Source organism: Neoarius graeffei, chromosome 6 (genome assembly GCF_027579695.1).
Source record: "Neoarius graeffei isolate fNeoGra1 chromosome 6, fNeoGra1.pri, whole genome shotgun sequence".
Lineage (NCBI taxonomy): Eukaryota > Metazoa > Chordata > Actinopteri > Siluriformes > Ariidae > Neoarius > Neoarius graeffei.
The window spans coordinates 102,106,663-102,130,432 of record NC_083574.1 but is presented as its reverse complement, the minus strand read 5'-3'; the positions used below and the strand labels follow the sequence as shown (position 1 = coordinate 102,130,432).

The 23,770-nt window shown below is 43.4% G+C and overlaps 1 protein-coding gene across 1 annotated transcript in view; it reads left to right on the top strand.

Annotated features, from left to right (window-relative positions):
• The first annotated feature begins 6,665 nt into the window (after nucleotides 1-6,665).
• LOC132888473 (protein NLRC5-like) overlaps nucleotides 6,666-23,770 on the top strand; it is a 374,479-nt gene continuing 357,374 nt past the window's right edge. Inside the window, 5 exon segments of the mRNA XM_060924519.1 lie at nucleotides 6,666-6,745; nucleotides 15,536-15,646; nucleotides 17,708-17,765; nucleotides 18,221-18,425; nucleotides 18,703-20,464. Coding sequence (XP_060780502.1) covers nucleotides 15,600-15,646; nucleotides 17,708-17,765; nucleotides 18,221-18,425; nucleotides 18,703-20,464 — 2,072 coding nt within the window. The 5' untranslated portion in view covers nucleotides 6,666-6,745; nucleotides 15,536-15,599.

Sequence of the window (23,770 nt, the reverse complement as noted above, 5' to 3'; positions counted from 1 at the left end):
TGAGGGCCAACAACCGCGACGCCGAGGGAATCCTCGATCAGGTGGTGCTGGAGCAGTTCATCGGCCACCTGCCAGAGGGAACCGCGGAGTGGGTCCAGTGCCACCACCCGGCATCGCTGGATCAGGCCATCGAGTTGGTGGAGGACCATTTGGCGGCTGTTCCGACGGCAGGACAGTGGACATCCTCTTCTCTCCTCTCCTCTCTCTCTCTCTCCCTCTCTCTCCTGTGTCTCGTCCTCGCCCTGTTCCCCCACCGCGGAGGCGGGGGCTGGCCCCACCCCAGCCCGCTCGTCGCACCCGTGGTGCCCTCCCATTTTTCCCTTCTGTGTCTGTCTCTTCCCCCCTCAGGTGAGTGAGCCCCAGGGCGCCGGTACAGAGAGGAAGCCCGGGCCAGTTTGCTGGCGCTGCGGGGAGCCGGGCCACCTCCAACAGCAGTGTTCGGCAATGGAAGTGGGCATGGTGGTTCAGATCCCCGACGCGCCAGGAGCTGCCCTCGATCGGGCCGGAGCGTATCGCATACTGCTGAGTATCCAAGGGGATACATATCAGGAGTTGGTGGATTCTGGTTGTAATCAGACCTCAATTCACCAAAGCCTGGTGCAAGATGAGGCATTGGGGGGAGCACAGGGGGTGAAGGTGTTGTGTGTGCACGGGGATGTTTACAGTTACCCTTTGGTGTCGGTCCACATTTTTTTCTGAGGGAAAAAATTTATAGTAAAGGCAGCGGTTTATCCTCGCCTCACCCACTCGATAATTTTGGGGACTGATTGGCTGGGATTCGGGGAGTTGATGAGTCATTTAGTGAAGAGTGGGTCCTGCCGTTGTTCAGCAGGGGAAGGTCCCGGTGTCGCCTTGGTGGGAGCAGCTGTCACAGAGCCGTCTACGTCATTTCTGCATCAGAGTGAGGAGCCACAGGCCCCTCCTCCCTCTCTCAGGGAATCCCTTGCGATGGTCAAACGATGGTCAAACGATGGTCAAACGATCCTGCCAAATGCCATCCCATCCTTCCCCTATTTTTCTATTATGAAAGATAGATTATACCGAGTGACACAGGACGTGCAGACGAAAGAGCAAATCACACAGCTTTTGATTCCAAAAAGCCGCCGGGAATTGGTATTCCAGGTGGCTCACTTTACTCCCATGGCTGGACACTTAGGGCAGGATAAGACACTAGCCCGAATAATGGCCCGATTCTATTGGCCGGGGATTCGCGGCGATGTCCGTAGGTGGTGTACGGCGTGCCGCGAATGCCAGTTCGTAAATCCAGCGGCCATTCCAAAAGCGTCTTTGTGCCCTCTACCATTAATCAAGACTCCATTCAAAAGAATTGGGATGGATCTCGTCAGGCCATTAGATCGGTCAACACGAGGGTACCCCTTTATATTAGTTCTGGTGGACTATGCAACATGATACCCGGAAGCAGTGCCTCTCCACAATATCTCAGCACACAGTATTGTGGAGGCACTCTTCTGTGTCATCTCCCGAGTTGGAATCCCGAAAGAGATTCTGACTGATCAAGGCACCTCGTTTATGTCACGTACACTGAACGAACTGTATGGGTTATTAGGTATTAAGCCGATCCGCACCAGCGATTATCACCCACAAATGTACGGTTTAGTTGAACGGTTCAATCGCACCCTCAAGAATATAATTAAAAAATTCGTAAGTGAGGACGCACGTAACTGGGATAAATGGCTCGAACCCTTGTTATTTGCAGTGCGAGAGGTCCCCCAAGCCTTCACGGGGTTCTCCCCATTTGAATTATTATATGGGCTTAAGCCAGGCGGTATTTTAGATGTGCTGCGAGAAAATTGGGAGGAGGGACCTTCACCAAGTAAAAGTGAAATTCAATACGTTATTGACCTGCGTGCAAAACTCCACACACTCACACACCTAACTCAGGAGAATTTGCGGCAGGCCCAAGAACGGCAAACCCACCTGTACGACAGGGGTACATGCCTTAGGGAGTTTGCACCGAACGGACAGGGGTGGGGTGCTACAGATTTACCACCTCAATCTACTCAAACTCTGGAATGAGGAGGTCCCCATAGCATTGGTGTCGGTGGTTCCGGAGAAGACGGAGCTGGGGCCGGAGGTTCAAAAGGGAGCATTGGCATCGCGTACCTCTCTGGTCCCCTGTGGAGACCACCTGTCCCCGACCCAACTCACGGAGGTTGCCCAGTTGCAGACCGAGTTTTTGGACGTGTTCTCGCCCCTGCCCGGCCGCACCAACCTCATAGAGCACCACATTGAGACGCACCCAGGGGTGGTAGTGCATACAGGCTACCCGAACACAAGAAAAAAGTGGTTCGGGAAGAACTCGAGGCCATGCTCGAGATGGGCATCGTCGAAGAGTCCCACAGTGACTGGAGCAGCCCGGTGGTCTTGGTTCCCAAGGCCGATGGGTCGGTCCGGTTCTGTGTGGACTACAGAAAAGTCAACGCGGTGTCTAAATTCAATGCGTACCCAATGCCTCATATTGATGAGTTGCTCGATCGGCTAGGCACGGCTCGCTTTTACTCGACACTGGATTTGACAAAGGGTTATTGGCAGATCCCCTTGACTCCATTATCCCAAGAAAAAACGGCCTTTTCCACACCGTTCGGCTTACACCATTTTGTCACACTTCCTTTCGGGCTGTTTGTGGTGCCCGCTACATTTCAGCGGCTGATGGATAGGGTCCTCCGCCCCCACTCCACCTATGCGGCCGCATACCTCAATGACATCATTATTTATAGTAATGACTGGCAGCGGCACCTACAACACCTGAGGGCCGTCCTTAGGTCGCTGAGGCGAGTGGGTCTCACAGCCAACCCAAAGAAGTGTGCGATTGGGTGGTGGAAGTACGGTATCTGGGCTTCCACTTGGGCAACGGGCAGGTGCGTCCCCAAATTAACAAGACTGCAGCAATTGCGGCCTGCCCGAGGCCCAAGACCAAAAAGGGGGTGAGACAGTTCCTGGGGCTGGCTGGTTACTATCGTAGGTTTATACCTAATTATTTGGACGTCACCAGCCCACTGACTGATCTCACTAAAAAGGGGGCACCAGATCCGGTCCAGTGGACGGAGCAATGCCAGCGGGCTTTCTCTGAGGTAAAGGCTGCACTGTGTGGGGGGCCACTGTTACACTCCCCTGACTTTTCTCTCTCTTTTATGTTACAGACAGATGCATCGGACAGAGGGCTGGGGGCCGTGTTGTCCCAGGAGGTGGAGGGGGAGGACCGTCCAGTGCTGTACATCAGTAGAAAGCTGTCAGTATGCGAGGGGCGCTACAGCACGATCGAAAAGGAGTGCCTCACGATCAAGTGGGTGGTCCTCGCCCTCCGCTACTACCTGCTGGGACGCCCTTTCACCCTCTGTTCGGACCACGCGCCCCTCCGGTGGCTCCACCGCATGAAGGATGCCAACGCACGGCTCACCCGTTGGTATCTGGCACTCCAACCCTTTAACTTCAAGGTGATCCACAGGCCGGCGGCGCAGATGGTTGTGGCGGATTTTCTCTCCTGTCAAGGGGGGGGAAGTTGGCTGCAGGCCGGATGGCTGCCCGGCCTGAGTCGGGTGGTGGGGGTATGTGGCAGCGGGGGCGTGGTCAAGCGCCGGTCTGTGACCGGAGGGCGGAGTCAGGGAAGGTAAGTGGCAGAATCACTACACCTGATGTCAATTAACCTGTGTTTGTGTGTCTTCCCAGTGAATGCGCCCTATATAAAGAGAGAGAGAGAGCAGAGGAAGTGACCTCTCTCCTGAACCAGACGACTTGTGTGTGTGTGTGTGTGTGTGTGTGTATGACTGGGAGATTTATTTTGTGTCTGAAAAGAACAAATAAACCATAAGTTATGGAACTTTATTCTGGCCTGCCATCTTTCTGTGCTCCTCCCCCTCCTATGAACTGCCACACTTTTGTTCTTAGTGAACCACAGGAAGATGCTCAAGTGTTGGCACGTGCACAATAAACTAATGTAAATGCATATTTTGAGGTGTTCATGAGGCATTTGAGTTCATGAGGCATTCCATGATGTTAATCCTCTCTAATACGTCCAAAAATCACCAACAAGGAGATATTAGAGAGGATTAACATCAAGGAATGCCTCATGAACATTATACAAATCAAGAAACTCAAGTATTTGGGGCATATTATTTGCCACAATACTTTTCATCGCATGCTTTTAGAGGGAAAAATTTATGGAAAAAGAGGAAGAGAAAGGCTAAGAATTTTATGGACATCCAACCTCTGTAGATGGACAGGCCTCAGTTACACCAAAGTAGTGTGAATGGCTCAGGACAACAGAAGTGGCTGGAGAACTATTGCATCCAACCCTCGACCCGAGGATGGAACCTGACAATGATGACGATGATGACAATGAGTTCCTTCTGTTCTTAGTGAACCACAGGAAGATGCTCAAGTGTTGGTACGTGCACAATAAACTTACATAGACACATATTTTGCGGTGTGGTCTCAATTTTTTACTGTTACAATTAACCCCAGGTTGTGTTACAACATACTCTGTTAGTGGGGTTGGCTGTAACAATGGCACTCCTTGCATTTGACATCAAATAATGAATTCTGTGATATAGTTTGTGAAAATATTGATATTTGTGTCAAAATTTGAGCACTTTATCACAAAAATTCTGCAAGTTAGAGGTGCTAAGACAAAAAGTGTTACACTCATCCCCGGTCTCCCCTACACCAGTTGTTTCTGCCGGCACGTGCATGCCTAATGGTTGTGAATGGCCCTGCGTTTTCTGCCGTGTTAGTGTGGACCACGGGCGATTGCTCTAAGACAACGAGGGAGGCTCAGCCTCCTCTAAAAATGATGAACATCGTGTAGGATGAATTGCGCTAGGCTTATGTTATAGCCGACCTTATAACATTGCTATTTCAGCTCCAGAATCACAGAAATATATGTGCTCAACCCAACTACAGCGCGAAATCATTCCGTTATAACTTTCCCCAGTTCGCCTAATGCGCTTGTGAGTTTTTCCCCCTCGTGACAGCGCAATGCAGCCCAGCCTCAGTGGACTTCAATGGGATTTGGGAGCTATGCGCTTTTCAATCTCAAAATGCAAGATGATTATTGGACAAATACTGCGAAAACGCCCGCCCACGGAGTCCCAATGACTCCCAGGCTCAGTGGACTTCAATGGCATTTGGGAGCTATGCGCTTTTCAATCTCAAAATGCAAGACGGTTATTGGACAAATACCATGAAAATGCCTGCCCCACGGACTCCCAGCCTCACAGTGGGAGGGATATGGCAGTTTCCGCGAGGAGACTGGTGATTGGTGAAAGCGGCCAGATATTTTCTTTGATTGACAGCTCGTTTCAACTATAGACAGGCAGCGGTGAATTTCAGTTCAGTCCCATGCGGATTTGCAAGTGCTGTGGTGTATTGTAAGAGATCAGATTACATTTCGATTTCATTCATTACATACGGTTTCTACCAGCTTTTTTAGTTTGTATATATTTTCATTGTAAATAAAGTGTAAATATAGTGTTGTCAAGTTTGCTATCTTAGTTCCAGAAATTTCGTTTATTTGAGTGACTGAATTTGAACTTGAGGGGGCTAGTCAGCTAGCAAGAAAGCTGCACATGGATGCCAAGCATTGCTGATTTAAATTTGGCGAAGCCATTTGCCAGTCTTCCTTTCGAGGAAAAAATTAAAATTAAAGAGCAGGGTAGACCAACGCCTCAAATTGACTTGGTGAAAAAGGTAGGGAATAATACTCGTTCCTTTCAGCTCTCCTGGTACGAGAAAGTGAATTGGCTAACAGCAAGTGACCCACATCAACAACAGTAAATAGGCTACTTTAGTAATATGTCATGGATGGACCAAAAATATAGAATCTATTTAAAATGTTTATGCTGAGTATATTATATTGGAATATATATTTCTCTGGATATGAATTAAACACAGCTACAATTTGGAAAACATTTTTAAACAAAAACACAGCCGAGAACATTTCACACTACAGACCTGGATTAAAAGTGAAGGGTTATCAAAATTGCCAATAAAACATTTTTCAGTCAAAATAAGTAAAATATAGGGAAAGTGTCACTGAATGAAATGTGTGGCACCCAGCTCTATGTTTGGCTCCCCAAGGTCAGTGCTTGTGCCTATTCCAGAACACTCTGCTGTTACTGCTGAGGTTCCTGACAAAGAGCTGCTTTCAATAATGATCAATTTTTAAACAACATGTCACAATTTAAAAATTAAAAATGTTAAAATATACCCCCCCCAACACCACCATCATGTATATTGGACAGTAGGCTAATGGGCCAAAAGAACCTGTTATTTCACAGTTTGTGACCCTGCCAACAATCAACCAGATCAGAGGCAAGAGTATGGGCAAAATTGATGTGTTTTTTCTTTTTTCTTTTAAAATCTGGAAATATCGTAACCGACCAGCCTCCCCTGTTTGAAAGACTACCAGCCGCCACTGGTGTGGACAGAGATTATTTCTAATACAGAGCGAAAACAGAGATTGTTTTTACTTTAACGCTGTTTTAAAACTAAAACGTATGAGTGTGGACGTAGCCTGTGTTTATATAAAGGAGAGAGAGAGAGAGAGAGAGAGAGAGAGAGAGAGAGAGAGAGGCTGTGACTCCACCCTCTGAAACCCCGCCTTTTCTCCTCCGGATCTCAGGGGAAAGTGAAAGTGAAAGTGTTTTCAGGTGAAAGTCAGCAGGAGTTTTTTTTTTGTGAACAGAAAAACATGTGGCTCTTGAGGAAGAAAAAAAAAATCATCAGAGTGAGTACAGGAATATAAAGCTGTAATATGTGAATGTTTGGATTATTTTCTAAATGAAGAACATTTCTGTCTTAACTGACACAGTTGACTTTATTCTTAATTTGATAATTCGGTGTTGACGCAGTAACTTAACCTGAAGGAAGGAAACCTGTGTGTCCTGCGGTGTTTCTTACATATGTGTAAAGTTTACAGCTGTTACTTGTTAGAGAGGGAAGAATATTCATATTATTACAACAATTCCTGACATACTTCCACTATTTATTCTTCTTTTTCTCCAACAAACACAAACAGCAACAAACGCAACACCACTTCCTGGTTTTACACACACACACACACACACACACACACACACACACACACACACACACACACACACACAGAGCCATTTTAGATTGAAATGCTGAAATGTCACTGGGCCTCGATACCATTCGTGTCAGATCGGAATATCTCACAGCAGCAACTATTTTTATCGATTCTATCCTGATAAAACCATTTCAATCACAAGTCGGATAAATATCTGTGTAGCCTTCACCTGCCATATAAGCAACCAGAGGACTGTGCTTCAGAAATTTAAAGCTCTTTCAATAATAAATATCAATCTCTATGAAGTAAAATAGCTTTTTAGCATCATGTAATTTATACACACTTTTTTTTGACAAAGTACTTACCCATATTAACAAAAAATAAACCTATGTATTTGTGCTTGCGTTTATATGGAAGAGCACTGAAATATACAGGAGATTAGTTGCTCAGTGTTGTTCAACTCAAAAGTTTAAATTCTTTGCACATCTCCTGTTAAGACCAGAGAGACGTAACGCTTCACAATCTTGTGTACAAAAATTACATACTTTCCAACCCACTGAGAAGGAAAAGTGGTAGATCAGATTGTGCAGCATAGTCGCACCCTTGTCTAGGGGGGGTCCTGGCTGCACTAAGGTCAAGCAATACAAGCAGCGAGACACAGCCCTGATCAGAAGCCAACAGTAGCCTTATCACACCCTTGGCAACCCCCCTCCCTCCCCTGATGGTAAGGCTGCACTCAAGGTGTGTGAAGAGGATATGACACGGCTCTTCCAGAATCAGAAAATAAGGAAAGCACAAGGTCCAGATGGAGTCTCTCCCCCCCGTCTTAAAGCCTGTGCTGACCAACTGGCTCCAATCTTTACACAGATCTTCAACAGATCCCTCAAGCTATGTCAAGTCCCCTCCTGCTTCAAGCGCTCCACCAAGAAACCCTCCATTACAGGATTAAATGACTACAGGCCTGTCGCTCTGACATCTGTGGTCTTGAAGCCCTTTGAACGACTAGTGCTGGCTCACCTGAAGAGCATTACAGGTCACCTGCTAGACCCCCTGCTTACAGGCCAAAGTGGTCAGTGGATGATGCAAGTTAACATGGGGCTGCACTACATCCTGCAACATCGTGACTGCTCAGGGACCTATGCAAGAATCCTGTTCATAGACTTCAGCTCAGTGTTCAACACCATACTTCCAGAAATCCTCTCCTCCAAACTGTCCCAGTTCAATGTCTCACCTGCCATATGTCAGTGGATCACCAGCTTCCTGACAGGCAGGGAACAGCAAGGAAGGCAGGGGGAAGTCACTTCTGGCATGCGGTCAGTCAGAACTGGTGCTCCTCATGGATGTGTCTTCTCCCCACTGCTCTTCTCCCTTTACACCAATGACTGCACCTCCAGGAACCCAAATGTAAAACTCCTGAAATTTGCAGATGATACTGTACTTCTGCTGACTTTTTTTTTTTGCTCACCTCTTAATGACCTAGGCAAGAAAATTCTACTAATTAACTTTTGACAAGGCATGCCTGTTAATTGAAGTGTTCCAGGTGACTACCTCAGGAAGCTGGTTAAGATAATGTCAAGTGTGTGTAAAGCTGTTAACAAGGCAGATGATGGCTACTTTGAAGAGTCTAAATAAAATATGAAATATATTTTTGACCATTTTTAGTTTACCACATAATTCCATATACTAGTGCATCTCAAAAAATTAGAATATTTTGAAAAAGTTCAATATTTTCCATCAGTTATTTAAGAAAGTGAAAATGTTATATATTATAGACTCATTACACATAAACTAAAATGTTTCAAGCATTTTTCTATCTCATCTCATCTCATTATCTCTAGCCGCTTTATCCTTCTACAGGGTCGCAGGCAAGCTGGAGCCTATCCCAGCTGACTACGGGCGAAAGGCGGGGTACACCCTGGACAAGTTGCCAGGTCATCACAGGGCTGACACATAGACACAGACAACCATTCACACTCACATTCACACCTACGGTCAATTTAGAGTCACCAGTTAACCTAACCTGCATGTCTTTGGACTGTGGGGGAAACCGGAGCACCCGGAGGAAACCCACGCGGACACGGGGAGAACATGCAAACTCCGCACAGAAAGGCCCTCGCCGGCCCCGGGGCTCGAACCCAGGACCTTCTTGCTGTGAGGCGACAGCGCTAACCACTACACCACCGTGCCGCCCAGCATTTTTCTATTTTAATTTTAATCAGTATGGCATACAGTACAAAAACAAAAAAACATCTCAAAATATTAGAATATTTCATTTCGAGTTTGAGTAAAACAGTATGAACACAGTATATCTCTCGGTCTCGTTCAGTACACACAACCACAATCATGGGGAAGACTGCTGACTTGACTGCTGTCCAGAAGATGATCACTGATGCCCTCCACAAGGAGGGTAAGCCACAAAAGGTCATTGCTGAAAAGGGTGGCTGGAAAAGGTGCACAAGCAGCAGGGATGGCCGCAGTCTTGACAGGATTGTCAAGAAAAGTTGATTCAAGAACTTGGGAGAGCTTCACAAGGAGTGGACTGAGGCTGGTGTTAGTGTATCAAGACCCATCACGAACAGACATCTTCAAGAAAGGGGATACAACTTTCACATTCCTAATATCAAGCTACTCCTGAGCCAGAGACAATGTCAGAAGTGTCTTATGTGGGCTAAGGAGAGAAAGAAATGGACTGTTGCTCAGTGGTCCAAAGTCCTCTTTTCAGATGAAAGTACATTTTGCATTTAATTTGGAAATCACGGTTCTAGAGTCTGGAGGAAGAGTGGAGAGGCACAGAATCCAAGGTGTTTGAAGCCCAGTGTACCGGAGCACCCGGAGGAAACCCACGCGGACACGGGGAGAACATGCAAACTCCGCACAGAAAGGCCCTCGCCAGCCCCGGGGCTCGAACCCAGGACCTTCTTGCTGTGAGGCGACAGCGCTAACCACTACACCACCGTGCTGCCCAGCATTTTTCTATTTTAATTTTAATCAGTATGGCATACAGTACAAAAACAAAAAAACATCTCAAAATATTAGAATATTTCATTTCGAGTTTGAGTAAAACAGTATGAACACAGTATATCTCTCGGTCTCGTTCAGTACACACAACCACAATCATGGGGAAGACTGCTGACTTGACTGCTGTCCAGAAGATGATCACTGATGCCCTCCACAAGGAGGGTAAGCCACAAAAGGTCATTGCTGAAAAGGGTGGCTGGAAAAGGTGCACAAGCAGCAGGGATGGCCGCAGTCTTGACAGGATTGTCAAGAAAAGTTGATTCAAGAACTTGGGAGAGCTTCACAAGGAGTGGACTGAGGCTGGTGTTAGTGTATCAAGACCCATCACGAACAGACATCTTCAAGAAAGGGGATACAACTTTCACATTCCTAATATCAAGCTACTCCTGAGCCAGAGACAATGTCAGAAGTGTCTTATGTGGGCTAAGGAGAGAAAGAAATGGACTGTTGCTCAGTGGTCCAAAGTCCTCTTTTCAGATGAAAGTACATTTTGCATTTAATTTGGAAATCACGGTTCTAGAGTCTGGAGGAAGAGTGGAGAGGCACAGAATCCAAGGTGTTTGAAGCCCAGTGTGAAGTTTCCACAGTCTGTGATGATTTGGGGAGCCATGTCATCTGCTGGTGTTGGTCCACTGTATTTCATCAAGTCCAAAGTCAACACAGCCATCTACCAGGAGATTTTAGAGCACTTCATGCTTCCATCTGCTGACGAGCTTTTTGGAGATGCTGATTTCCTTTTCCAGCAGGACTTAGCACCTACCCACAGTGCCAAAACGACTACCAAATGGTTTGCTGACCATGATATTACTGTGTTTGATTGGCCAGCCAACTTGCCTGACCTAAACCCCATAGAGAATCTATGGGGTATTGTCAAGAGGAAGATGAGAAACACCCGACCCAAAAATACAGAAACGCTGAAGGCCACTATCAAAGCAACCTGGGCTTCAATAACACCTCAGCAGTGCTACAGGCTGATCACCTCCATGCCACACCGCATTGATACAGTAATTCATGGTAAAGGAGCCCCAACCAAGTATTGAGTGTATAAATGAATATACTTTTCAGAAGTTGGACATTTCTGTATTGTAAATCCTTTTTTTGATTGATCTTAGGGAATATTCTAATAATTTGAGATATTGGATTTCTGATTTTCATGAGCTATAAGCCATAATCATCAAAATTAAAACAAAAAAGGCTTTAAATATTTCACTTTACATGTAATGAATATAGAATATATGAAAGTTTACCTTTTTGAATTAAATTATGAAAAAAATGAACTTTTTCATGGTATTCTAATTTTTTGAGATGCACTAGTACCGTATGTTCCAGATGTTATTTCATAGTTTTGATGTCTTCAGTATTGTTATACAATGTAGAAAATAGTCACAGTCCAGAAAAACATATGAATGAGTCGATGTGTCCAAACTTTTGACTGGTACTGTGTGTGTGTGTGTGTGTGTGTGTGTGTGTGTGTGTGTGTGTGTGTGTGTGTGTGTGTGTATAAATCATATTTGTTGTAATATCATTTTCCCCTGTTGTTTTCACACCAGGACCAGTCTAAGCTAATTAAACCTTCTGAAATAATGTCTGGGGAGTGTGAGGAACTCGGAACATCTGAAATGAGTTAAGATGAGCAGCACAAAATAGATAGATAGATAGATAGATAGATAGATAGATAGATAGATAGATAGATAGATAGATAGATAGATAGATCGATCTTTTGGAGGGTTCCCTCAGGGAAATTAAAATTCCAGCAACATCATTACAGGATAAATAGAGAATAGAAAATAGAAAAAGCTTCTGGATAAATTAAGTATTAACATATACAAATTAAAAAATAAATAAATAAATAAATTATATATATATATATATATATATATATATATATATATATATATATATATATATATATATATATACATACAGGCAGTGTTCGAACTATGCCGATATTTTCGGGGGGTCCCTTTTTTTCCCTTGGGGGGGGGGGGGTGCTTGTGCTTGCGCTTGTCTCAGAGCGCGGATCTCCAAACACATGAGAAGCCTATCTTACGCACATATCACGCGGACTCCCCACCTGAAAGGAAGTGTGTTGGCACTGTTGGCACACTTCCTTTCTACTAGTTTGTGTCCCCAACCTGGCAGCAGCAGTCGTTGTCATATTTTATTTTATCTTTGATGTAAACACAACACTTCGGATATGCAAATGCTTCCCGTTACACACGATTGCTATGCCAATAAACATCATTTTGCCAATATTTTAGAGACCCCCCAACATTTTCCAAATCATGTTTTCAAGGGATCTCATGTCTGCTTCATGAGGGGCTCCTCTGGTTGCTGATAACGGTGTGCAGAGGGTGACTGGCATCATCCATGATGTTCAGTATTTTGTCCATAGTCCTCTTCTCTGCCACTGTCACCAGAGAGTCCAGCTTCATGCCGACCACAGAGCCGGCCCGCCTGATCAGTTTGTCACAAGACACAAACGAAAGCATGTAGAATGCAAAAATGTGATATAACCTACTGCTCCCTATGTTCTAAATTAAAAGAAAAAGGAAATTTACATGCACTAACAAACTTATAAAGGATTTGTTAGAAGTTCTGCATGGAGGCTCTGAATGAAATATTGTACAGAATGGAATAATTTTTTTTACTGTTTTTTTTAAGCAGTGTTTAAAATATTAAAAATGTGTAGTGTGAGAAGTTTACTATGACCCATAAATGGAACTAAATCTGAAAACTTGGGCCTGTTTACACGAGGACGCTGTCGGGTAAAAACGACTAAATATTTTTTCGGAAGTGCCTTTCGTTTACACGGGGACAGCGTTTCCGAGGCTGAAAAACGGAAAAAATTGAAACCGCCTTCCAGAGTGGATAAGTTAAAAACAGCCCCCATTGCATATCCATCTAAACTACCCAATACGCGAAACTCTGCTCGGATCTGCTCACGTCGGGTACGCGTTTACGTCATACATATGTCATATACTGTACATGCCAGCCCGGGAAGTAAGAAAGTAAGTAAAAAAGTAAGAGCATGTCTGATTACATCGATCCAACGGACCTTCAAGCTGCTCTGGCAGCTTTAATAAATGTCCAGGAGTCCTTCGAACATCTATACCGAATCTGCACACATACCGTTAATGAACAGAGGCGGGTATAGTATGCTCTTACTTTTTTACTTACTTTCTTACTTACCATAGCCAGAGTAGTCAAAGTTTTCGCGGCGCAGATGTGCAGATCAGACAAGACAGAAGACGTTGTGCATGCGTGCAGACATAGCGGAGGTCTTTCACAGCACCACCTAGCCGCCTGGCATGCACATCCAATTGAATTCCACACATTTATGCGTCACCATATAGACGCAGATTTCCTCCTTGAAAACGGTCGTGTAGACGCGGAAAAAAGTGAGAACGAAAACGGACTTTTGCGTTTTTGTTTCAGACCGTCCCCGTGTAAAGTGGGCCTAGTAGTGAATTAGCAACAAACTGGTAATGGTTCAGGTTTCACATATTGTTGAACTGTTCATGAGGAAGAAGTCCTGTATTTCTAGTGGGAAAAGGGTACGTTAATGGAACACAGGCATGGGGGGGAGACAGGTATACTGAAAGAACTGCTCAGAAATTCTTTGTGAACAGAACCAACAGAACCAAGACCATTAATGTTGCGTGATCGTCAGAAAAATATCTTAAACAATAACAACTGTCTTGAAAGAGACAGAGTAACACTCACTGTCACCAGAGGTCTCTGTCTCACTTTTCTCCTTTTTCAAGTTAGATTAGATTAGATAGATTGGATCAATGAAGTTTTATCTAATCTATCTAATCTAATCGAACTTGAAAAAGGAGAAAAGTGAGACAGAGACCTCTGGTGGCAGTGAGTGTTAGTCTGTCTTTTTCAACCTGGAATGGAGAAAATCTTTTTAAAGAGATCATGAAATATTGTTAAAGCTAAAATTTGATTTTGTATGTTGATGTATTTACTTTTAAAACAGAAAGTTTTTGTTTGTTTTTTAGAGAATTCTCTCTAACACACGTGTTTTACACACACACACACACACACACACACACACACACACACACACACACACACACACACACACACACACACACACAACTGGGACTACGTGAGCTTTACTAACAAGCTCATTTCTTCCTTGCCTAGCTTGAACTCGCATGATCTAATTTTAGGTGTTGATCTGAATTGTTACTGGCCCAGCCTTAGACTGATCGAACCCTAAACTTATGACTTTCTCTAAAATGGCTACGACCTTATCTGTATTTATGAACCAGGTGGGGTGCATTGACCCCTGGCAGACCCTTTTTCCTTACAACAAAGAACTTTCCTTTTTTTTCCCCCATGCACACAGTACATATTCCAGAATCGATCATTTTTTCATAGATAAGACTTTTCTCTCCTCAGTTAAGAACGTTGTATATTCAGGGTCATTACTGAATACTCTAAGTGATGATTAAATACTCAAAGTGGCAATATTTTTATGTGTAATTTGAGGGAAATGTCAGTAATTTTTGGAATAAATAAAACAAAAATGTTCATTTTCTTCAAACACATAACTGTAAATCATAAAACCAGAGAAACTGATCATTTTGGTATATTTTTTTTCTTTATAATTGTTTATTTTTTATATATTTGTGTGGGTGGGTGGAGGTGTGTGTGTATTCCTCTTTTCCCTCTCCACTGTAATTGTTTATTTTTTATACTTGTTATCATCACTTATGGTTCTCAAAGGTGATGTGGTGTGTGTGGGTGTGTGTGGGGTGTGTGTGTGTGTGGGGGGGGTGAATCAGGAGTCTCATCTCATCTCATTATCTCTAGCCGCTTTATCCTTCTACAGGGTCGCAGGCAAGCTGGAGCCTATCCCAGCTGACTACGGGCAAAAGGCGGGGTACACCCTGGACAAGTCGCCAGGTCATCACAGGGCTGACACATAGACACAGACAACCATTCACACTCACATTCACACCTACGGTCAATTTAGAGTCACCAGTTAACCTAACCTGCATGTCTTTGGACTGTGGGGGAAACCGGAGCACCCGGAGGAAACCCACACGGACACGGGGAGAACATGCAAACTCCGCACAGAAAGGCCCTCGCCGGCCCCGGGGCTCGAACCCAGGACCTTCTTGCTGTGAGGCGACAGCGCTAACCACTACACCACCGTGCCGCCCCGTGAATCAGGAGTGAAAAGTTGAAAAAGTATGTTCATATCACATGTTCAGTCCTTTTACTCAGTGTCTCCTCATAACTAGCTGCTACTTTGTAGCCAAGCTACAAAGCCCCTGTTGGTCCGTCAAGCAAGGTCTTTATTCTGCTGTTTTCCAGAGGTGCAGTATAATAATCAAATTATGCAAATAATTATGAAACTCTGGCGCTGTATATGCATAATGGCATCTTCAGATATAAATGACTATATTTTATAGATAAAAATCTAAAACTACTTTCTCTTCATTCTAGTGAAACGAAGGAAAGGCCTGTCTCACCTGGACCCAGCTGTGTGTCCTTTCAGAGTGACCGCTCAATGAGACAGCCTCTCCAGTTTACAGATGGAGCATCCTCTGTGGAAAGGTATTCCTCTATCTTCCTCTCACTCAGTTCTCTGAATATCTGTAGAAATAACTCCCGACAGGGCAATTCTTGTTCGCTTCAGTATAAAATGTGTTGTGCTAATTTTTCTTGATTAAATTTCTGGTATCAAATTCAGAGTTCATATGAACCGTTATGAACGTGTGTTCTAGTCGTATCACTACTCATAACAAGCCCATAATAATTCTACCCTAATAACTTCTGGGTAGAAAAGGAAAGTTTTTCCAGAAGGGAATCTGCCAATAGCCCTTGGTAAACTCCAGGAGGGGGTGGGGGGGATGGGGTTAGTGGTCAGAGGAGTCTCTGTGTTGTCTTCCGTTAGATCAGTGCAAAACCCAAACCTAACCAAGTAGGTCAGGGAGCAAATGTCCTAAACATTTATCTTGCAATTGGGCAACTATTGCTCCATAGGAAGGTTAGAGATGGTGTCCCAGTGGGTTCTGAGTGAGATTCTGTCAGGGAAAGTGAACAGCACGTGGATGCAAATGCAGAATGTTTATTAACAGTGAAACACAGATAACACAAAGACCAAGCAACATGAATGAGGCAAAACCATACCAGGAACATGGTACACATCAGGGAGAAGAGACTAAAGAATGACAGTGTGGACAGTCGTGACTTAAATAGTGTTGCTCATTAACCAAAACGTTAAACAGGTGTGGTGCAGTGCCTGATGGGAAACATAGTCCAGTGCTGTTTTCAGCACTGCCATGATAGAGTTGATGTTTTTGCCCTGAGCCACAGCTCATCTCTCTCTGTCACTATCATTGCCAGAAAAATAGGAACCACCAGTTTGTTAAAATTGTGGTGGTAAACCCACCATGTTTTCCCTGGTGCAGTACCTCATAGTTGACTTCCCCAACCCACCATGTGACCTTGAAGGGCTCTTGTTGGTTGGCAGTAATCACAAGTTATTACGAGCTACAGTTGGGGGTTCCAAGTGTTCTATCTCCTGGTACAAATGAAGAGTTTGGTTCCAAAACACTACAAGCGCCATTAAAATAAATTGAGTTTCTGTTAAAATAAGCTTGGCATTTGATCTCGATTCAAAGTTCCAAAATCAATTTTATACAAAATGTGATATTCGCCATGTGTTTCTGCATTGAATATCTCCTTTCTTTTCAAAATATGACAAACGCCACTACTGATTTTCAGCAGAACATGTTATCTCTGCTCTCAACCAATCACAGCGCACCATTCAAATACGGAAACAGTAATAATCCCTCCCATCGACTGTCAACATCGTGGAGAATCCCTGTCTTTTAGTGAGATTTTGAACTCGATAAATGAATAACGGTGATGGAATCAAACATTTCTTATTTTAATGTTTTATATTTTTATTCCAGTAGAGAAAGTGGTCCAGTGTTATTTTCTGATTTGAGCCCCTGATTCCTCCTGGGTGGAGATATGACACTGTATATATATATTGATGCACTGCCTAAAAACGCAGCTCCCGATGAGTGTGTAATGTGTGTAAAATAGATTGTTGCTTGTAGATGACGAGATGAATGTAATGTGGGACAATCTGTGGTCGAATAGAAGAGATGGTCCAAGTTCAGAGGCTGTCATATGTGATCAGCTCTACTTCTTGTTTCTAGTTATATTTAAAACTAAAAAAAAAAATAATAATGTTTTTATTGATGTAATGGATATATCGCATTTTGGGGGAAAAAAACAATCAGTTTTTTAAATAAAATTTAAAAATCAAAATCTCGATTTGTATTTTTAATGTTATTATAGCTTCTTAGTGTTATATTAAAGTTTCAAACAGAACATCGTGGTTTTCCTGCAACTACATTTTTGGGAAAGAAAATACCTTTTTCTCAAAGTTCCTTACAGTGGATTTATCGCGGTTTGGAACTCTTCAGATTGTCTCAACAGGAAACGCCCTTCATGTTGCCATTGGAGCCAATTCTCCCATGATAAGAGACTCGCGTGTGGAGTTCCAGAGGTTTATATATCACAGCTGTGTGGACCAGATCTACAGGATGTGTTCTGATATTAAAATTAAAAAAGTAATTTCCAATGTTTGTTTATCTACAGAACCGCAAAACAGGAACCAGAAAACAGCTGCAGAAATTGGATGGAGTCCGTATTCCAGGTGTGTTTGTATGTGTTTTGTTGTGTAATTAATATACAGAATTTTAACTTGAAATGATGGTAGTAATTTACAGTTAACAGTTTACAGTTACAGCAGCATTATGGGTAATCGGGCAAAACTGCATTTCAATCGGTTTTAAAATCAGCTTCTGACTTACAAAGTACTGATAATGGAGACTCCTTATCTACGTTAAATAAACATCTGTTTACTGAAAGCGTCACCAGATTAACGATTACTCGCATTTTTAATCGATTTAGTTGGAGTGTTTGCTGTACAGGTCCCTGTGAAAAAGCTGTACATCAGCGATAGAAATGTATTAGAATGAGAAAATAAATCCAATTAACCCCTTCTGACCAATCAGAATCCAGAATTCAACAGCAACTTGGTGTAAAATCAGGTTATGTCCCATTTTTATTGATTTATTTAATTTTATTGCTTTTTTTTTAAATCACAAGCTGGAGCACAAAGTTATCACATTGGTGAAGAATGAACTGAACAATTTAAAGAAGCTACTGAGTGCTGATTACCCAGAATGCTCTGAGAAGGAGGAGAAAGCGGAGGAGGAGGATCTGGACCGTATTAGAGAGAGTGTGCTGAAGATCACACTGCGTATCCTGAAGAACCTGAAGCAGAAAGATCTCGCTCACCAACTGCAGATCAGTAAGAGCTTTAGATTATTACAATATTCTCTTAGTTTAAAGGAAACACACTGGCCCACTGGTCGATATTATCATACTGCTGTTTATCCTAATGACTACAGTTATTTTTTTAACAAATAAACGACTCCGAGATAATCCTAGTGTTTTGCTTCTTTTCCATAATATTTATGTATTTATTAGGAATGTATGACAGTTCTTTTTTTATCGATATTGACTTTCACACTGTGTATAGTGTTTATACATGAAAATAATGGCCATCACATTGTTCTGTTTGTTAGAGCTGGCCTCTGTATATCAGCGAAAACTCAAATCCAGACTTGGAGATAAATTTAAAAGGATAAATGAAGGAATCTCCCAGCATGGGACATCAGTACTTCTGAATCAGATCTACACAGAGCTCTACATCACAGAGGGCTGGAGTGAAGACATCAGTAATGAACATGAGGTGAGACAGATTGAGACAGTGTCCAGGAGACCAGTAACAGAGGAGAAACCCATCAAATGTAATGATCTCTTTAAAGACACGTCCATCAGAAGTGTGCTGACTAAAGGAATTGCTGGAATTGGAAAAACTGTCTCTGTGCAGAAGTTCATTCTGGACTGGACTGAAGGGAAAGTGAATCAGGACGTCACCTTTATGTTTCCACTTCCCTTTAGAGAGCTGAATCTGATGAAGCAGCAAAACCTCAGTCTGATGAATCTTCTTCATCAGTTTTTCCCTGATATTAAGGGCCTAGAAGTAATAGACAGTGATACCTACAAAATCTTGTTGATCTTCGATGGTCTGGATGAGTGTCGACTTCCTCTAGATTTCCAGAACAATGAGAGATTGTGTGATGTGACCGAGTCGGCCTCAGTGGATGTGCTGCTGACAAACCTCATCAAGGGGAACCTGCTTCCTTCTGCTCTCCTCTGGATAACCACTCGACCAGCAGCAGCCAATCAGATCCCTCCTGAGAGTGTAGACCAGGCAACAGAGGTACGGGGGTTCAGTGATCCTCAGAAAGAGGAGTACTTCAGGAAGAAGATCAGTGATCAGAGCCTGGCCAATAAAATCATCACACACATGAAGTCTTCAAGAAGCCTCGACATCATGTGCCACATCCCAGTCTTCTGCTGGATCTCAGCCACTGTTCTCGAAAGGATGTTGGGTGAAGCAGAGAGTGGAGAGATCCCCAAGACTCTGACTCAAATGTTCACACACTTCCTGATCTTTCAGATCAAACACAAGGGACAAAAGTACCATGGAACATATGACCCTGATCCTCAGCAGACCAGAGAGAGTATCCTGGCACTGGGAAAACTGGCTTTCCAACAGCTGGAGAAAGGAAACCTGATCTTCTATGAGGAAGACCTGAGAGAGTGTGGCATTGGTGTTCGAGAAGTGGCAGTGTACTCAGGGGTGTGTACTCAGATCTTCAGAAAAGAATCGGGACTCCACCTGGGGAATATGTTCAGCTTTGTGCATCTGAGCATTCAGGAGTTTTTGGCTGCGTTGTATGCATTTCTCTGCTTTCTTGACAAAAACTCAACAAAAGAACAAACTACTGATCTGTCTGGTCTTTTCAACACATCAGAAATGTCTGACTTCCTCAAAGGTGCAGTGGACCAGGCCTTACAGAGTGACACTGGACACTTGGATCTTTTCCTCCGCTTCCTTCTGGGCCTCTCGGTGGAGTCCAATCAGAAGCTCATTCGAGATCTGCTGCCACACACAGGAAGCAGCTCTGACTGCCAGAAGGACATCGTTGAGTACATCAAGTTCAAGTTTGAACAAAATCCATCTCCAGAGAGATTAATAAACCTTTTCTACTGTCTGAATGAGTTAAATGATGATTCACTCGTGAAAGAGATCCAAAGTTACATGAGCTCAGGACGTCTCTCTGAAGCTGAACTCTCACCTGCTCAGTGGTCTGCTCTGGTCTTTGTGTTGCTGACATCAGATGAGGATCTGGAAGTGTTTCAGCTACAGAAGTTCATAAAGTCAGATGAATGCTTTAAGAGGCTGCTACCAGTCGTCCAGCAAGCCACAACAGTTCTGTAAGTAAAACCCTGTGACACTTTACGGGGTTTGGGAGACTGATGGGATGGAGATGGGCCGATTACTTTTGCTTTATTCAAAGTAGACTGCCTTTCAGATTTTCAAGTGTAGGTCAATAAAAGAATTTCACGACACCCAATTATTTTTGTTTAGTGATCGAAAGCTACTGAATTCAAATCACAGACTTCCAATTTTATTAGTTTTTTTTTTAAATAGAACAATTAATGCATTTATCTCCATGTGGCCCTAAATTCTCCGCTATTTTTTCCTGCTTCACCATGACCCAATACGAGATACTACATAATGCATCATGTGGTGGGCTTTCCCCGTTCATGCAAGGCATTGTGGGATACAAATTTGAAACAGGAGAGGAAAACGGAGGACGTGAGTCTCATCTCATCTCATCTCATTATCTCTAGCCGCTTTATCCTTCTACAGGGTCGCAGGCAAGCTGGAGCCTATCCCAGCTGACTATGGGCGAAAGGCGGGGTACACCCTGGACAAGTCGCCAGGTCATCACAGGGCTGACACATAGACACAGACAACCATTCACACTCACATTCATACCTACTGTCAATTTAGAGTCACCAGTTAACCTAACCTGCATGTCTTTGGACTGTGGGGGAAACCGGAGCACCCGGAGGAAACCCACGCGGACACGGGGAGAACATGCAAACTCCACACAGAAAGGCCCTCGCCGGCCCCGGGGCTCGAACCCAGGACCTTCTTGCTGTGAGGCGACAGCGCTAACCACTACACCACCGTGCCGCCCAGGACGTGAGTGTGTGAATGAAACTTGAAAGAGCGACTACAGTAACGGAAAGTGAGAAGAAAAGACGTTATGTTGTATATGAAGGAAAGGAAACGCAGGACCAAACTAATAAATATGGGCGCTCAGCGAGCACCTCGGTGTGATCAGCTGTTCGTTTAGCGACAGAATGATGGAACTGTCAGTGCACGCTCAAGGGTAAACCTGTAGATGGCAGTAATGCAACACTGTGGATGCCAGCTGCCGTAAAACCCAAAAGAAGAAGAAGGTAAACCTGCGCATGCGCACACGGACTTCCTCTGTCTGCTTGACTGCGCCAAGCGAGCGATTTCATGCACATTATTTGCTTTAATCCCCTCAAGTTAAATAACTTCCCAGCCACAGAATGGCCTGATATTTTGTGGGATATTACAGAAATAAACAGATATCACAATCACCACATTTCAGATGGAACTAAATTTCACCGAGTTTATGAAATCGAAAGGCCGTCTCGCTTTAACTTTCAACTTGCACTTTTCAGCAGCTTTATTGTTTCACAGTCTCACTCTGACACACACACACACACACACACTCATCACTGTTAATCAGTCCCAGGTGTCGTCCCTTTGCCACTCACCTCCCGCACCTTCACTCTCCATTCCCAAACTGATGCTTGACCACGCCTTCACTTCCACAAACTCAGTTCTCTATTAAACTCAGGTTTTGGGAAGGAGAGGAGCTGTTCTGATTGCATTTCACAGCAATACACCAAACTGCTCGTGATAATTTATTCTTCCTAAAGGATGTATTCGGGATGCATTGTTATTGATACTGGTATGCGGTGGCTACAATTATCGACAGTCCGTAATTATCGACACCTTTTCAGATTTACCAATAAAAAACAAATTTTACAAAGGTGAGTTTCAGTTCCAACAGTTATTATTGGTTAATTAATTTTTTTTCAGTTTGTTGTAAATATCTACCACTTATTACAGTATCAGTAGACCATTTTTTTTTATTTTTGTTCGAGGAATGAGATGCGACCTTTGACCTGGATGTTAATGTGGTTACAGTGTCGATTGCCTGTTGACATTTATTATTAAACGACAAAACTAGAAATTAATACAAACAACAATGAATGATTAACAAAATGTGATCTACGAAAATCCTGAGAAAGTGGAACAAAAAGATTTTCTGACGCAGGTTAAACATTATCAGTTCATTTGTTTACAAACATGAGAATTACTTCCTCATTTATGTAAACACCAACATCCATATATTTATATAAAAGATATTTTGTCCTAAATATAAGTCTATGGAAAACTAATTTTAAATAAAAACTGTTTTGTTAACTTAATACCACATACTGATTTATTTTCTTTAAATATTCATCTGGATGTGGATAACTGGACAAAGGTGTCGATGATTGTGAAACAGTGTCACGTGATCTGATAAGCGAAGTAATCAGGAATCAACTCTTTTTTTTTTTTTTTTCAGTGGAAGTTTGAGGAATTATTCATGCACAATTTACGTATTGAAAGTCTTCTACTTTTGCGACGGCCAAAAGATCGTTAAGGTGTTGATAATTGTAGCCGCGGCTCCAGTCTGATACCGTGCTGAGTTACATGTACTTGTCAGGGTGCAGGCACTTATGGATGCAGTCGCAGGGGAGAGCGGGTGCATCGCAAACTGTGAACAAATCCAAATCGGGAAACTAGAAACGTAGTCAGGGACGAGCAAGAGTCAGTCATTCGGCGAACAGGATATCACAGATAAGGCAAGAGGACGAAGTTGAAAGTAAACGTAAACAGAGTTCAATAACGGGAAGTCAGGCAGATAGTCAAACGGCTCAGTAAAGTCAGGCACAGGGACACAGAACAATACTTCACAAATACTGAGAGTGAGAGCTGAGCTTAGTATATGGAGAAGGTGATAGCAGGTAGACTGAAGACAGGTGATGTTGTTAGAACTCTGGTGACGAGGGTCGCTGTGGATCTTGGGAAGTGTAGTCCAGAGTGGCCATGTGTGGAGGCTGCTCTGAACTCAGGTTTTCAGTGCCGTTACTGACAGTACTCCTAAAAAAGTGTCCAGTCCCACCATCTGATACCATGTGATGTAAGTTGTAGCACTAATGAAAAGATTAACAGGAAATGACTGTTCTTGACGCACTAAAATGATGAACGCTCAAAGCAAATCAGATTGAAAACCATTAAATATCAGGAGGTGGAGCTATCACATCTTCCTACAATACAAGTAACGCAATAAAAACATCTTTATTGTGTATAAACAGTGTATTAAATAGAGAGGACGGCTGAGCTGAGCACACAGGGCAGTATTGGCGAGTAGATCATTAAAAATGAGCACAAGCCGCTGGGAATTGAACACATACAAAGATATTCTGAGTATGGATTATTAACGTGAGCGGGCCGAATAAATACAGTGTGTGTGAATTACTAATACACTGAGTACTGAGACACACACTTCCTTTTGTCACGGTCGATACCTTGCTAGAGAGTCATGGTTCAGTTCTCCCTCACACTATCAATTAAATATACTG